Source organism: Camelina sativa, chromosome 19 (assembly GCF_000633955.1).
Source record: "Camelina sativa cultivar DH55 chromosome 19, Cs, whole genome shotgun sequence".
NCBI classification, from domain to species: domain Eukaryota; kingdom Viridiplantae; phylum Streptophyta; class Magnoliopsida; order Brassicales; family Brassicaceae; genus Camelina; species Camelina sativa.
The window spans coordinates 3,137,442-3,151,280 of record NC_025703.1 but is presented as its reverse complement, the minus strand read 5'-3'; the positions used below and the strand labels follow the sequence as shown (position 1 = coordinate 3,151,280).

Sequence of the window (13,839 nt, the reverse complement as noted above, 5' to 3'; positions counted from 1 at the left end):
ACAACCCTCCAAAGATCATCCTCTGATTCAGGTCTGACCGAGCTTAGCAAACTAGGAGCAGCAAAGAAAGTTGGCAAAACCAAAAGAAACCGTTTGTACAGAACAGAAATCGCACTCGCGTTTATCCTCTTGGCAGCCTCGGTGAGAAGCTTGTTGTCGGCGCAGGGAATCCACTTCTACTTCCTCTTGTTCCAAGGAATCACTTTCGTTGTTGTTGGTCTAGATTTGATCGGGGAGCAGGTCAGTTAGTTTATATAACCTTTTTTCTCATTTAAAACTAAATTGAAAGCATACCACCTGGAGAACGAACAGGACCCAAAGACCAAGTCAGAAAGGAACGAACCAACTCACTTATGGATACTCGCAGGTCCTTTCGTTACAGATAGATACATATNTGACCAAAAAGCTAGGGAGATCCTCTGAGGCTGATCTGGTTGCATATGCTGAGTCAGGTTCTCTAGCTGAGTCCACAACCCTCCAAAGATCATCCTCTGATTCAGGTCTGACCGAGCTTAGCAAACTAGGAGCAGCAAAGAAAGTTGGCAAAACCAAAAGAAACCGTTTGTACAGAACAGAAATCGCACTCGCGTTTATCCTCTTGGCAGCCTCGGTGAGAAGCTTGTTGTCGGCGCAGGGAATCCACTTCTACTTCCTCTTGTTCCAAGGAATCACTTTCGTTGTTGTTGGTCTAGATTTGATCGGGGAGCAGGTCAGTTAGTTTATATAACCTTTTTTCTCATTTAAAACTAAATTGAAAGCATACCACCTGGAGAACGAACAGGACCCAAAGACCAAGTCAGAAAGGAACGAACCAACTCACTTATGGATACTCGCAGGTCCTTTCGTTACAGATAGATACATATAAACAATTCATTTAAAAGTTTCTGTCTTGGGAACATTATTTTACACTCTACTTGGGTTGGTTTAGATTCTTCCTTTTGTTACGGATAGTAATTAGAGAATGGCAGAAAGAACAGTCGAAGAGGATTTCGAAGACTTGACGACCTGTGTCTTTTGTTGTGGTATTAAGCCAAACCTTGGTTTTTTTTGTTGTGCAAAAATTGTTGTTAGGTTGTTGGTTTTTTTTGTTTCGGATGATGTGGCAAAAACATCTTTTAAAAGATCTGTTGTAATGCCACTCTCTCTATTCTTTTGACTTTTGAGCAATTTGTTGTTGTTGTTTCCCTCTTAAGAGATAATCTACATACTTTTGAAATTGAATGTTATGCTAGTTTTGGGCCTCTTCTGATTAAATTTAATGGACCAGAATCTGTTTTAACAATCTCTTGTATGTTAAGGCCCAAGTTCACTCAGCTCTCCCATTTAAAATCTTAGGGACTACAAAAAAAAAAAATACAAAATAAACAAAAAATATGTATAACACACGTATAATCGACCGTATGAGTTTCAAAGCGGGTTAACAACTTAACATAGCACATCGAATATATTGCATGCATTCCTGCGTCAGAGGGCTTAAACCAGACAAATCAATGCAGACTTAAAAGACAACAGCTAATTAAAAAACAAAAAACAGTGTTGAAAACAACTTATCAACAAATTTAAATAAACAAATTCATTAGGGTCAGGGACCATGCTATAGTTATATACTTATATAGTTATATATACTTATCTTAACAGGTATAAGCCCAGACCTATTATTATCTACTCCACATAAAAGAATATCTAACAAAGTAGAAATCTCAGGGAAAAAAGGACAAAAGTACAAAAAGAAGAGAAAGAGAGAGCTTATCTGAGAGGGACTAATAATTTCGTTTTTGTTTTTCAGATATGTATCAATGTATGTATACCTGTATTCGACTCGTACAAAGGTACGGTATCCCATACTCGGTTAAACTCTATTGAGAATTTGAGATATTGGATTCGAACGGCAAATCGAAAATGATCATACCTATAAATTTCGGACTATTCCGGTTGAATATGGGTCGGTCGGTATACCCGACCAGAAATGTACTGCCTGTATTTATGATTTTTGTATTAATTGATTTTGTCATAAAAATGATATCTCGAGAGCATAATGTCACGTCACATCATTAAAGCATAAGAACGTTACTTTTTCGTTTTTCTCAACTCTCTCATTAAGTTTTTTGTAAGTTCTTTATTTCTAGACGACCGTTGAGATTTGTCTAGAATTAAGACACCAATCAACAGTCTTTGTACTACTCTCACTTACATAACCTTTTCATCACATTAATCTCTCTTCTTGCCAACTCGTTTACATCCCGACAAACACACATTTTTAAATCAATGTTATACAATTTTTAAAAGAACAATGAGAGTTTAGTGAGAATCAGTTGAGATTTTTTTCTTTCTCATTTATAAATAATGAGAGATTAATTAAAATTCTTTGAGATTTATTTACCCACCTAATCTCGTTTCCTAGGAAAAAGCACAAGCGCTCATAAAATAATCTCAACGACATGTTGATTACTAACTTTTCTACGTCATATTACAATTATCATTCCTTTTCCCAATCTCATTTCTACATATGAGAGAGATGCTTTGAATTCTCTAACACTTTATGGAGACAAAATGCAAGAAAAACGTTTCTAGCAATACTTTTCTTTAAAACTAAAAAAAAAAAAAAAACAGAAAGAATCATTTTCACTAATACGTTTGTTTATACCAAAATTAGACATTCAAGAATTGGCAAGAAACAGAATCTTTGCAATTGATATCTTTTTAAAAAAACCTAATCACATACAGTTAACATAAAGACTTAAAACAACAAGAGAATGTATCATAGTTATCACAGTAATTACAAAAGTTACTAATACATTGTACATATCTCTTGTTGATTCAATACTCAANTTTTTTTTTTTTTTTTTTTTTTTTTTTTTATTTAATGAGGAACACGTAACACGAGCCATTAAATATCTCCACTCTTCTCTCTTCTTACCAAATACTCATCTCCCTCTAGACTCTTCTTCTCAAAGCTTCTCTTTTTTTTTCTTCCCACTTATCACATTTTCATTGGCTTCAGACTCGTCGAAGAAGAAGAAGATAACATCATGAGTCTTCTTACACGTCTCCTTGCTCTGTCTCTACTCATCTCTGTTTCAGGTAAGCTGCTCTGTTTCTTTCACCTACATTAATGTCGCCTTAATACTTCCTTACAAAAATGTTAACTTTTCTCTGTGTGTTTTTCCAACAGGAGCAAAGTTCTCCGGCCGGCCAGGAGTCAACTACGGCCAGCTCGGTAACAACCTCCCGTCACCTTCCGACTCAGTCAACCTCATCAAATCCCTAAACGCAAAACGCGTCAAACTCTACGACGCAAACCCAAAGATCCTCTCCGCTTTAAACGCCACCGACATCACCGTCTCCGTCATGGTTCCTAACGAGCTCCTCGTCAACATCTCTAAATCAGAAACACTCTCCGACGACTGGATCCGTTCCAACATCCTTCCGTTTTACCCAACCACGAAGATCCGTTACCTCCTCGTCGGCAACGAGATCCTCTCCTCCACAGACTCGGAGCTCAAAGCTTCACTCGTCCCCGCAATGCGCAAGATCCAACGGTCATTGAAGTCTCTCGGCGTTAAAAAGGTCAAAGTCGGAACCTCACTCGCCGTCGACGTTCTCAAGACTTCGTTCCCGCCGTCGAGCGGTGAGTTCAAGGAGGATATATCCGGTTCAGTTATGAAACCGATGCTCCAATTCTTAAACCGGACCAAATCATTCTTATTCATTGATGTTTACCCGTATTTCGCGTGGGTTCAAGATCCGACCCATATGGATCTCGGTTACGCGCTTTTCGAATCTACCAACGTCACCGTAGCGGATCCGGTCACGAATCTGGCCTACCACAACCTCTTCGATCAGATGATTGACGCTTTCGTCTTCGCTATGAAACGAATCGGGTATCCGGATGTTCGGATCTGGGTTGCCGAAACGGGTTGGCCCAACAACGGGGATTACGACCAAATCGGAGCCAATATTTACAACGCCGCCACTTACAACCGCAACGTTGTCAAGAAACTCGCCGCTGAACCGCCCGTAGGTACCCCCGCCCGACCCGGAAAAGTTCTACCGTCGTTTGTATTCGCACTTTACAACGAGAATCAGAAAACAGGGCCGGGTACGGAGAGGCATTTCGGGCTTTTACATCCCAACGGGACTCAGGTTTACGGGATTGATCTATCGGGGAAGACGACGGAGTACGGAGGAGCGTTGCCGGCGCCGGAGAATAATGAGGTGTACAAAGGGAAGATTTGGTGCGTGGTGGCTAAAGGAGCTAATTGGACTCAGCTTGGTGAAGCTCTATCGTACGCTTGCTCGCAGGGGAATAATACCTGTGACCCGATTCAACCCGGAGGCTCATGTCACAAACCGGACTTGGCCGTTTTGCACGCCAGCTACGCTTTTAGCTCTTATTGGGCCCAATTTCGCAAGTCGGGTGGGACTTGCTCCTTCAACGGCTTAGCCACCCAAACCATTAAAGATCCAAGTAAGTCGAATTCGAAAATTTAACCCCGGTTCACCGTAATTAGTTCCGGTTTAGTGAGCACTGGATGTTGATTTTTGTGTACTCTCTCTCTATTGTGTCGTTTGAAAAACCAGGTTACGGACGCTGCGAGTTCCCGAGCGTGACATTGTGATGGCTTACGAGTTACGACAATGCATGGTCGAGAAGAGACACACGAGGGAAAGCCGCCGCACGGTGTTACGGCTTTCATTAATAGAAACGGCACGTGACGATGACTCTCTGTACGATGTTGTTACGTTAGCTTGATTGATTGTTGTTACCTATTAGAAACAGCACGTGATTACAGTCCCGTGTTTTTTAATTTTACTGTTTATTTATTTAATTTTCCCGCGAAATAATGAAAACTCAATGAGTAGTAATAAATTCGTTTTTTTCCCCGAGTAATGCAACCGGGTCACTTGTGTCTGTTTGATTAGCTAAACAAAACAATAAAACTACTGATTTTTCTGATGTTGTTTACTTGTTTCGGAATAGTTTTTAGAATATCCAACGGCTACTTTTTCTCATTTTCGTGTAAAATAAATAGAAATTGTTAGTTTAACACAATGGGAAAAAAGTTAGCAATTTTTTGACGGTTTTGTCCTAGATTTTATGGTTAGATGAATAAAATCATTTATTTACTCTAGATGAATAAAATCTTAAGACGCCTGGAGTTGAATGATAAACATTTTCAGATCTAGGAATTTGCTAGTAGTGAAAATACTAAAAGAAAGACCATACTTTTGAAAAAGAAAAAAAATGCAAAGGATGTATTAAAAAAAAAAGGCAAATATCGAGAATCGGATGCCATGATTCTCTTTGGCATCAAGAGAAAAGGATGTCATAGCCCTCTTTTCAGTTCACTTTGCAAAGAAAGTGTTACGTCCTTTTGCAGCAAAAAGTAAAAACCATTAATTTGTGTCTCTCTGCTTTTATTTACTCTTCTTTTGTATGTACAAAGGATAGTGTGTGGTTTACAAGCGGTAGAAACTATTTACACAACTTTCTCTTGGTTAATTGCTTATAGTGTATGTAATTATTATTGATAAAATTGTTATTTCTTTGATCGTTTCGACCAGTTTTTCTTTTATATTTTGAGAAGGTTTTAGTCGGAGTCATGTAAACCATGTGTTCGATCAATACCTTCTACTTTTCAGTGTATAATTCCTTGGAGGAGGTTATAGTTGTCTCAACCCCAGCGTTGTCTCGTATTTCATTCATGTTTTCTAGTATTGAGGGTTCGACAGTGCCTCGTATGTTCTCTTTTCATTTCCATTTTTGGTCGATTGGTACCGCCAATTAGCTCCAATTACATCTATTAAGAAAATGAATAAATAACTAGACTAGGAGTATAGACACGTTTAATGGTTTGTGTATGTTGTAAATCGATACAACAACTTTAGATTCAATCAAGTATTGATTGATGGATTTTACACAAGCTTTGAACACGAAAATAGAGAGAACACATAAACAGAGAACACAGAGATTTGGTAACCCAGTTCACTGCATCAACAGCTACATTTGGAGAGGAAGCAGAGTCCTCAACATGCATTATAGATCAAGAGTTACATATGTGTTATGGTTACAACATACCTCTCACACTCGTCTAACATCCTAGATCGAGTCTCACAATAACAACATATGAAAGAAGAATAACAAGAGATTGAGCCTAGATACACTGAGAATCTACATCTCTCTCTAGCTCTGTTCACCTCTTCAGAACCGCCTGAACTACGGTTCAGCGCAACTCTCTCGTTCTTTCATCTGTTCGACCTTATGTATTTATACCTAATACAAAATCTGTTATTGTATGGGCTTCAGACCAATATCTGGCCCAGTTTCTGACAGACCAAACAAGCTCATATTAAACAAACATAGACAAGCTTTTGATCCACTACAACTTCCCAAGTTGGATCATATCTCAACAGTATAACTGTGTTTACACTGTGTAGTGTACCATTGTTATATCACCATTGAGATTTATCACAATGAATAAACTAAAAACCATGGGTTTAGTCTAAGAACCATATTTGGCATCACATCCTAAACTCGAACATACACTTAGGACTTGCATCTTTGACATTGTCTCTTCTTTTCGGATCTGAAATCCAACTTTCAGGATAATGGGCTAAAACTCTAAAATATGTTGTGGAGACCACCCGACGGATAGCAAACATTGTACACGCCGCTATGATAGGAGCCACCACTTATCCTAATAATTCCTAACAATCAAAGTATTCAGGAGCTAGTCATCAAGTCGCTAAAAAGTGAAAACCTCTCACGGGTCGGCACACTGATCAATACGCTGTTGCACTTGTATATGTGGGTATGTTTCCATATCAGGCAAGCATGTTTTCTGTAAGTAGAGAATTTTGAAGCAAAAGTAAAATAACAAACCAAACATTAATCTGTAACAAAAGTTGATTCATCCCAATTGGAGCTCTTTTCTTAAGAAAAGAGAAAAAAAAACAAATAATCCAAATTGTTAGCCGACTGATGAGTGATGATAGTTGAAGAAAAACTAGTGGTGTTTTTATATAATAGAAGCTGGCTTTAGAGGACCACCAAACGGTCCAATCCTATAATATTCACAAAGGCACAGAGGACGATGGGTCTTCTTACATTTGTTTTGAAAACAATCGCCAATAATTGAGATAAGAGATCTATACCCGAATATAAAACATAATTTATAACCCACATATGTGTATGTACACATATCTGTAAACATCAACCACCTAACTATAATGAATATGAAAATCATTCGACTAAAATTAACTTAAATTATACGACTCTTAAAAAACTTTAAAAACAAATATTCAAGTACGGAAAGAAAGAACACTGTTTAATAGTAGAGGTTTCGTAAACTTCCAAATTTTATGTTTTATAAATAATCCTGTGATATTAGAAGCTATTGATCGAGGTTTACTCAAAACTTCCGAATTATATGTTTTAATAATCCTGTTGAAAATTTTGACTTTGCTGTATCCCTTTAAAATCGAAAGGATTCTTGAAAATTCTATATATGTCTCTCGGATCAAAACTAAAGAAATTAAGATTTTTTTTTTTGCTTACTAGGAGTATGAAATAAGGTTTTTACATATCAGCCAATGAGATATATGCAGATGTCAAGTTGGAGTGGAGGTAAAATAATAACAACCACACACCGACTTGACTTGAGGAGCCCATAGGAAAAAAAAACAGAATCAAATAAAATTTATCCAAAACAGAAAATGGAATAATCAACAAAAAGATAAAAGATACTCTCTCGAGTTCTCTCTACCTTATCCGTTCTTCACCACTTCTCCCACTAACCCGCAAAATCATCATCAATCCTTCTTCTCCTTCTTTCTCTCAATCACAGATCCTTTTAGGGTTTCTACTTTTTTTTTATCGATTGCTCAATCTGATCAATAATATGGATAGTTGTATCTCCAATCAAGCGGCGCTACCGTTTCTCCCTTCGCGTTCCAGGAGACAGAGCGGCGATGGAGGCGGTGGTTTTCTTTTTCCGGCGAAGCGGAAGATTAGGTATAGTTCGATGGTTGTGGTCGCGGCGGCGGGACCTAGTCGGTGTGAGCCTGGGAGCAGTCTTAACGCGCCGCTTGAGCCACGATCGGCGCAGGGGAGGTTTCTGAGAAGCGTTTTGCTTAACAAGCGGCAGCTGTTTCATTACGCTGCTGCTGATGAGCTTAAGCAACTTGCTGATGGTAGGGAAGCTGCTTTAGCTCGTATGTCTCTAAGCTCTGGCTCCGATGAGGCTTCTCTCCACAGGTCCGTTATTGAACAACCTTTACTTTTTCCTAATCTGTTATGCTGTGAACATTCGTAGACTTAGTTACATACACAGAGAGCTGTGTAAATCAATAGAAACATAGGCTTATCTTATCTCTCACGAATTAGTTTGTGTATTTACCATATAAGCTTGCAAAAGTTCAGATGATAAGTTGGCCGATTCTTGTGTGTTATAGTGGTTTTGATGCTGTTTATGGTGATGTGAAGAATCAGACTAATGATATGGCTCATTAGAAATATGAGAAGGCTACAGTTATTGAATTGCTGTGTGTTTTCTAATGCTCTGCCTTGTGAAGCAAGTTTTGTTTTTGTGTTCCATAAGGCTGGCTCATGTTTCTGATTCTTAATGGAATGGCTTTTATATTTAGTGTTTCCGAATGTATTATATTCATCAGTCAGTTGCTTGCCTGTGTTTTCACTTACTCTCCTGTTTCTGCAGATCGTTGTTAAGTTTAACTTGCTGCTCAGGCCATTCAATGCTCTGTTTGTTGTTGTTTCTCCTGCTGTTTTCTGCTCACTTACGATCACGGATTTCCTGATTTTCTCCATTTTTGGCAGAAGGATAGCTCAACTTAAGGAACGTTACTGCAAAACTGCAGTCCAAGACATAATGTACATGTTGATCTTCTACAAATACTCAGAGATAAGAGTCCCTCTTGTTCCAAAGCTCTCCAGATGCATCTACAACGGAAGACTCGAGATCTGGCCTCCAAAAGACTGGGAGTTAGAGTCGATTTACAGCTGCGATGCTCTTGAGATAATTAAAGAACATGTAAGCGCAGTCATTGGACTGCGGGTCAATTCATGCGTGAGTGACAATTGGGCTACAACACAGATACAGAAACTGCATCTCAGGAAGGTTTACACTGCCTCGATCTTGTACGGTTACTTCTTGAAATCTGCTTCTCTCAGGCACCAGCTCGAGTGTTCCTTATCGGATGTCCATGGAAGCGGATATCTGAGAAGTCCCATCTTTGGATGCTCTTTCACAACGGGCACTGCACAGATCTCCAACAAGCAGCAGCTGAGACATTACATCTCAGAGTTTGATCCAGAGACATTGCAGAGATGTGCAAAACCAAGGACAGAGGAAGCAAGGACTCTGATAGAGAAGCAAAGTTTGGCTCTTTTTGGAACCGAAGAGAGCGATGAGACCATAGTGACATCATTTTCAAGTTTGAAGCGTTTGGTACTTGAGGCAGTGGCGTTTGGGACGTTTCTGTGGGACACGGAACAGTATGTAGATGGTGCATATAAGCTCAAAGAGAATGGGAATGCAGAAGAACAAGAAGGAAAGAGAAGCATATAACCAGTTTGGTTAGAAGGAAACCTTCGTGATCGTCTGGTGTGGTGTGTATATAGAGAAACATTTCTGCTGAATCTCTCTCAAGCAATTTCTTCAGTGTATAGCTTTTGCTTAGTTATAAATATTCTGACGGCCGAATAAGAAGAATGTGGTGTTGTTTATAAGGGATGAATAGAGAAAGTGGTGTTCAGTTTTCATGTTATGGGTTTAGTTTCCTTGTTCGTTATGATCTTTCTCCTTTTGTACCGACGATCTCATACTAATTTTTACTGTCATCAAAACCAAACATATGGGACCTTTTTACCTGATGATGATAGAAAACGAAAAAAAAACTTGTGATGCTTTACGTTGTGGGCTTTTTTATTCTCGGCCCAAATATCACATTGTTTGGGCCCAAAACTTAGACCTACCAAAATCCCCAATTCGTACACCAGACGGAGTGAACGTAAAACCTGGTCTCCTTGTTCAATTCCGTTTCTCTCTCTCGCCGGAATATATCTCTCCTACTTCATCTCCTTATCGTCCGCCACCGTCACATACTTACTGGTAAGCATATTCTTTTTGTCTCCCACATTAGGTTCCTCTCACTTTTTTCAATTCTTTCTCCTGCCGTGAATCGCGCGTGATTAGGGTTTATCAATTCTGACCCCTCTAGTTTCGCATTTTTGCTCAGTGATTTCAGATAAGGAAGATGCCAGACGTCCAATCAATGGTGGCGGAGTTTGTAAACAAGCTCAGGAAGCGGTAAGATCTCTCTCGGCTGGCTTTTATTTCGTCAAACCCTTTTTGTTAAGATAGTTGCTGATTTGATTTGATCATATATTATGTGCAGTAAGATTGAAGGCTCACAGGCTACAGCCAAATGCACTGTAGAGCTTCTTAGGTCAGTGATTTCGCATCAGCGGGTGCCTCACGCAAACCAGGCCGCTGCTCTTATTGATGCTGTGAAAGCCGTTGGTCAGCAATTGGTTGCTGCAAATCCAGTTGGTATGCATTCTGAAATTGTCTCTTGTTTTGCTTACATCTTCTCTTTCAATATATATGCAAAGGAATTACATATTTCCGAATTTGGTTTTGTAGAGCTTGCGGTGGGGAATGTAGTTAGACGGGTTTTGCATATTATAAGGGAGGAGGATCTTTCTCTCACTACAGCAGCTATGGCTGGTTTGGACTTGTTGGATGCAAGTGATGATGATGATATAGATAATTGCAAAGGAATTGGGTATCCTGCAATGTCTGCCGCAGTTGTTGCAGCTGCAGCTAGGAGTACGTTACGCCCTCCGTCTTTGCAAACCTTACTCGAGGGCACTCCTGAATCTGCAACTGTCCCATACACATCATCATCCGGTGCTGATTCCGAAAGCAAAAGTAAATGTACCTTTTCCATGCCTTTGGCTCTCCTTTCAACATGCTGATTTTAGTGATGTCTTTGACAAGCCATGAAGATAAGTCTTATAGCAGGAATATAACAGTGTTACGATATCCTTTACAAGTGGATACATATGGTTGCTTTTGAACTAACTTAGACAGATTTAGGTATCAAGTTATTTTTGTTGTGCTATGGCACCTTTTTAAAGCTTGGAAGATTTTAGGTTACTGGTTCCTGTCGTTTTGTTGCTGGAATTCTTTGTGAATTTGTGTTGTGTTACTGAGATATAGACCTAAAATGGGAAACATATCTGTTCTTATCAGTCTGGGTTTTAGGTGGTTTGTCTCACTTTTATTAGAATCATCCAGCAATAAAATAAGTTCTAATTTTTGGTTGATATTAATGGTCTAATTACCCTTTGTTTAGCTGCCGATAAAAGTTCATTAACTCGGAAGCTGAAGCATGATGTTATCGAAGGAGTGAATCAACTTATTCAGGAGATTTCTGGTTGTCATGAGCAGATCGCTGAACAAGCTATTGAGCATATACATCAAAAGTACTTTTCTTTTCTATAGCACTAATTATCTGTAACGTGCAATACATGGAGAACCAAAATTGTCGTTTATCAGTGTCTTTCCATGATGCAACTTTTGTATTGCCTAAATTCGATTTTGTCAGTGAGGTGATCCTAACCCTGGGTTGTTTGATGTTATGTCCAGAGAAGGAAGTTGTTCACCAAACGCTGTTAGTTACTCTATTTTGATTCACGGGTTATGTGAAGTAGGGAGACTTGAAGAAGCCTTTGGGTTCAAAGATCAAATGGGTGAGAAAGGTTGCCATCCAAGCACACGTACTTATACTGTGCTTATTAAAGCCTTGTGCGATAGAGGTTTGATTGATAAAGCTTTTAACTTGCTTGATGAGATGACTGCTAGAGGGTGCAAACCAAACGCTCACACTTACACCGTTTTGATTGATGGGTTGTGTAGAGACGGAAAGGTTGAAGAGGCTAATGGTGTTTTTCGAAATATGGTTATAGACGGGATATTTCCTAGTGTAGTAACTTACAATGCGTTGATTAATGGCTACTGCAAAGATGGACGGGTTGTTCCCGCGTTTGAACTTTTTGCTGTAATGGAGAAGAGGGCTTGCAAACCAAATGTAAGAACTTTCAACGAGCTTATGGAAGGGTTGTGCAGAGTTGGGAAACCATACAAGGCCGTGCATCTTATGAAGAGAATGCTTGACAATGGTCTGTCACCTGACATTGTGAGCTATAATGTTTTGATCGATGGGCTTTGTAGAGAAGGTCATATGACTGTGGCTTACAAGCTACTTAACTTGATGAACTCTTTTGATCTTGAGCCTGATTATCTTACATATACCGCTATAATCAATGCTCTCTGCAAACATGGGAAGGCTGACGTAGCTAGTGCGTTCTTATGTGTGATGCTTAGAAAAGGAATAAACCTTGATGAAGTTACTGGTACAACTCTTATTGATGGTTTTTGTAAAGTCGGTGAAACCCGGAACGCATTGTATATCCTGGAGACATTGGTTCAGTTGAGAATATTGACTACTCCTCACTCCCTGAATGTGCTTCTTGATATGCTCAGTAAAGGTTGTAAAGTGAAAGAGGAATTAGCAGTGCTCGGGAAAATTAATAAGCTTGGTTTAGTTCCTTCAGTGGTGAGTTATACAACATTGGTTGACGGGTTGATTCGATCAGGTGATATAAGTGGTTCCTTCAGGATGGTAGAACTGATGAAGTTAAGTGGTTGTTTGCCAAATGTCTATCCATACACAATCATCATCAACGGTCTTTGTCAACTAGGAAGAGTCGAGGAAGCAGAGAAGCTTCTTTCTGCTATGCAAGATTCAGGAATTTCACCAAACCATGTTACTTATACTGTTTTGGTGAAAGGATATGTTGATAATGGAAGACTAGATTGTGCTATCGAAACCGTGAGGACAATGGTTGAAAGAGGATATGAACTAAATGATCGTATCTATTCTTCTTTGTTACGGGGATATGTCTTATCTCAAAAGGGTATCCATATTTCAGATGAGAGTAGTGTTTCAGATACTGCTCTGAGAGAAACCGATCCTGAATGTATCAACGAACTCATATCTGTGGTTGAAAAACTTGGCGGGTCTACCAGCGGATTATGTATTTTCTTGGTCACACGGTTATGCAAAGAGGGAAGAACGGATGAGTCCAACGATCTAGTCCAAACTACACTCAAGAACGGTGTATTTCTTGAGAAGGCCGTCGACATCATCATGGAATCATACTGCAGCAAGAAGAAACACATCAAATGTCTGGAGCTGATAACAGTTCTTCTCGAATCCGGGTATGTCCCGAGTTTCAAATCCTTCTGCCAAGTGATTCAAGGTCTGAAGAAGGAAGGAGATACCGAGCGGGCACGTGAGCTCGTAACGGAGCTTCTTACCGCAAATGGAGTTGTAGAGAAAGCTGAGGTGTTGGCTTATGTAGAATGTCTCATGGAAGGAGATGAAACTGGTGATTGCAGTGAAGTAATAAATCTGGTTGATCAATTGCACTGCAGAGAAAGACCCACCTTCTAATATCATTATTACTCTTTTAGCTTTTGTATAGCTTCCTTATTTCTTCTTTCTTCAAAGAACTAGAGACAAAACCCATATATATATAAAGGTCGGGTAACTTTTTTTAAAAAAAAGGAGACAGAGAAGAACATTACAGATATAAATACAGAAAGAGAAGGTATATACGCACCCATATGCTAACACATGGACATTGATAGAGAGAGAGAGAGAGAGAGAGAGATATTTCTCACTTTCTTCGTTGTTTATATCTTCTTCTTCTCTCTCTTCTCTTTGAGATCTTTCCCATCATCTCTCTAT

At 39.2% G+C, this 13,839-nt stretch overlaps 4 protein-coding genes across 6 annotated transcripts in view; all 4 read left to right on the top strand.

Annotated features, from left to right (window-relative positions):
* LOC104764446 (probable xyloglucan glycosyltransferase 6) overlaps nt 1-1,221 on the top strand; it is a 10,782-nt gene extending 9,561 nt beyond the window's left edge. Inside the window, exons 6-7 of one of the 3 annotated variants that reach the window (XR_763754.2) lie at nt 15-390; nt 860-1,221. Coding sequence is in view for 2 of the 3 variants with exons in the window: in XM_019241487.1 (XP_019097032.1) it covers nt 434-718 (285 nt within the window). In the remaining variant the exon portion in view is untranslated. Of the gene's footprint in view, nt 1-14; nt 395-433 lie in introns of those variants that run through there. The other 2 variants (XM_019241487.1, XM_010487979.2) reach the window with 2 other exon arrangements.
* Nucleotides 2,881-4,904, top strand: LOC104764445 (probable glucan endo-1,3-beta-glucosidase A6). Its single transcript, XM_010487976.2, has 3 exons — nt 2,881-3,081; nt 3,173-4,468; nt 4,582-4,904. Exons 1-3 carry the CDS (start codon nt 3,030-3,032, stop codon nt 4,617-4,619), a joined length of 1,386 nt encoding a protein of 461 aa, XP_010486278.1. The 5' UTR covers nt 2,881-3,029; the 3' UTR covers nt 4,620-4,904.
* LOC104764444 (UV-B-induced protein At3g17800, chloroplastic-like) lies at nt 7,696-9,815 on the top strand. Its single transcript, XM_010487975.2, has 2 exons — nt 7,696-8,257; nt 8,837-9,815. The coding sequence occupies exons 1-2, from the start codon at nt 7,902-7,904 to the stop codon at nt 9,585-9,587; spliced, it is 1,107 nt and encodes a 368-aa protein (XP_010486277.1). The 5' UTR covers nt 7,696-7,901; the 3' UTR covers nt 9,588-9,815.
* Nucleotides 9,942-13,706, top strand: LOC104764443 (pentatricopeptide repeat-containing protein At3g07290, mitochondrial-like). The gene is made up of 6 exons (XM_010487974.1): nt 9,942-10,130; nt 10,267-10,328; nt 10,417-10,571; nt 10,665-10,958; nt 11,380-11,509; nt 11,673-13,706. Exons 2-6 carry the CDS (start codon nt 10,276-10,278, stop codon nt 13,540-13,542), a joined length of 2,502 nt encoding a protein of 833 aa, XP_010486276.1. The 5' UTR covers nt 9,942-10,130; nt 10,267-10,275; the 3' UTR covers nt 13,543-13,706.

What these genes read in the sequence shown, in the direction of transcription:
- LOC104764445 (XM_010487976.2), top strand. Translation starts at nt 3,030, where the DNA reads ATGAGTCTTCTTACACGTCTCCTTGCTCTGTCTCTACTCATCTCTGTT. An exon ending in TCTACTCATCTCTGTTTCAG is followed by an intron (nt 3,082 to 3,172) that starts GTAAGCTGCTCT and finishes TTTTTCCAACAG; the next exon opens with GAGCAAAGTTCTCCGGCCGG. An exon ending in CCAAACCATTAAAGATCCAA is followed by an intron (nt 4,469 to 4,581) that starts GTAAGTCGAATT and finishes TTGAAAAACCAG; the next exon opens with GTTACGGACGCTGCGAGTTC.
- LOC104764443 (XM_010487974.1), top strand. Translation starts at nt 10,276, where the DNA reads ATGCCAGACGTCCAATCAATGGTGGCGGAGTTTGTAAACAAGCTCAGG. An exon ending in GGTTGCTGCAAATCCAGTTG is followed by an intron (nt 10,572 to 10,664) that starts GTATGCATTCTG and finishes TTGGTTTTGTAG; the next exon opens with AGCTTGCGGTGGGGAATGTA. An exon ending in ATTGAGCATATACATCAAAA is followed by an intron (nt 11,510 to 11,672) that starts GTACTTTTCTTT and finishes TGTTATGTCCAG; the next exon opens with AGAAGGAAGTTGTTCACCAA.
- LOC104764444 (XM_010487975.2), top strand. Translation starts at nt 7,902, where the DNA reads ATGGATAGTTGTATCTCCAATCAAGCGGCGCTACCGTTTCTCCCTTCG. An exon ending in GATGAGGCTTCTCTCCACAG is followed by an intron (nt 8,258 to 8,836) that starts GTCCGTTATTGA and finishes CATTTTTGGCAG; the next exon opens with AAGGATAGCTCAACTTAAGG.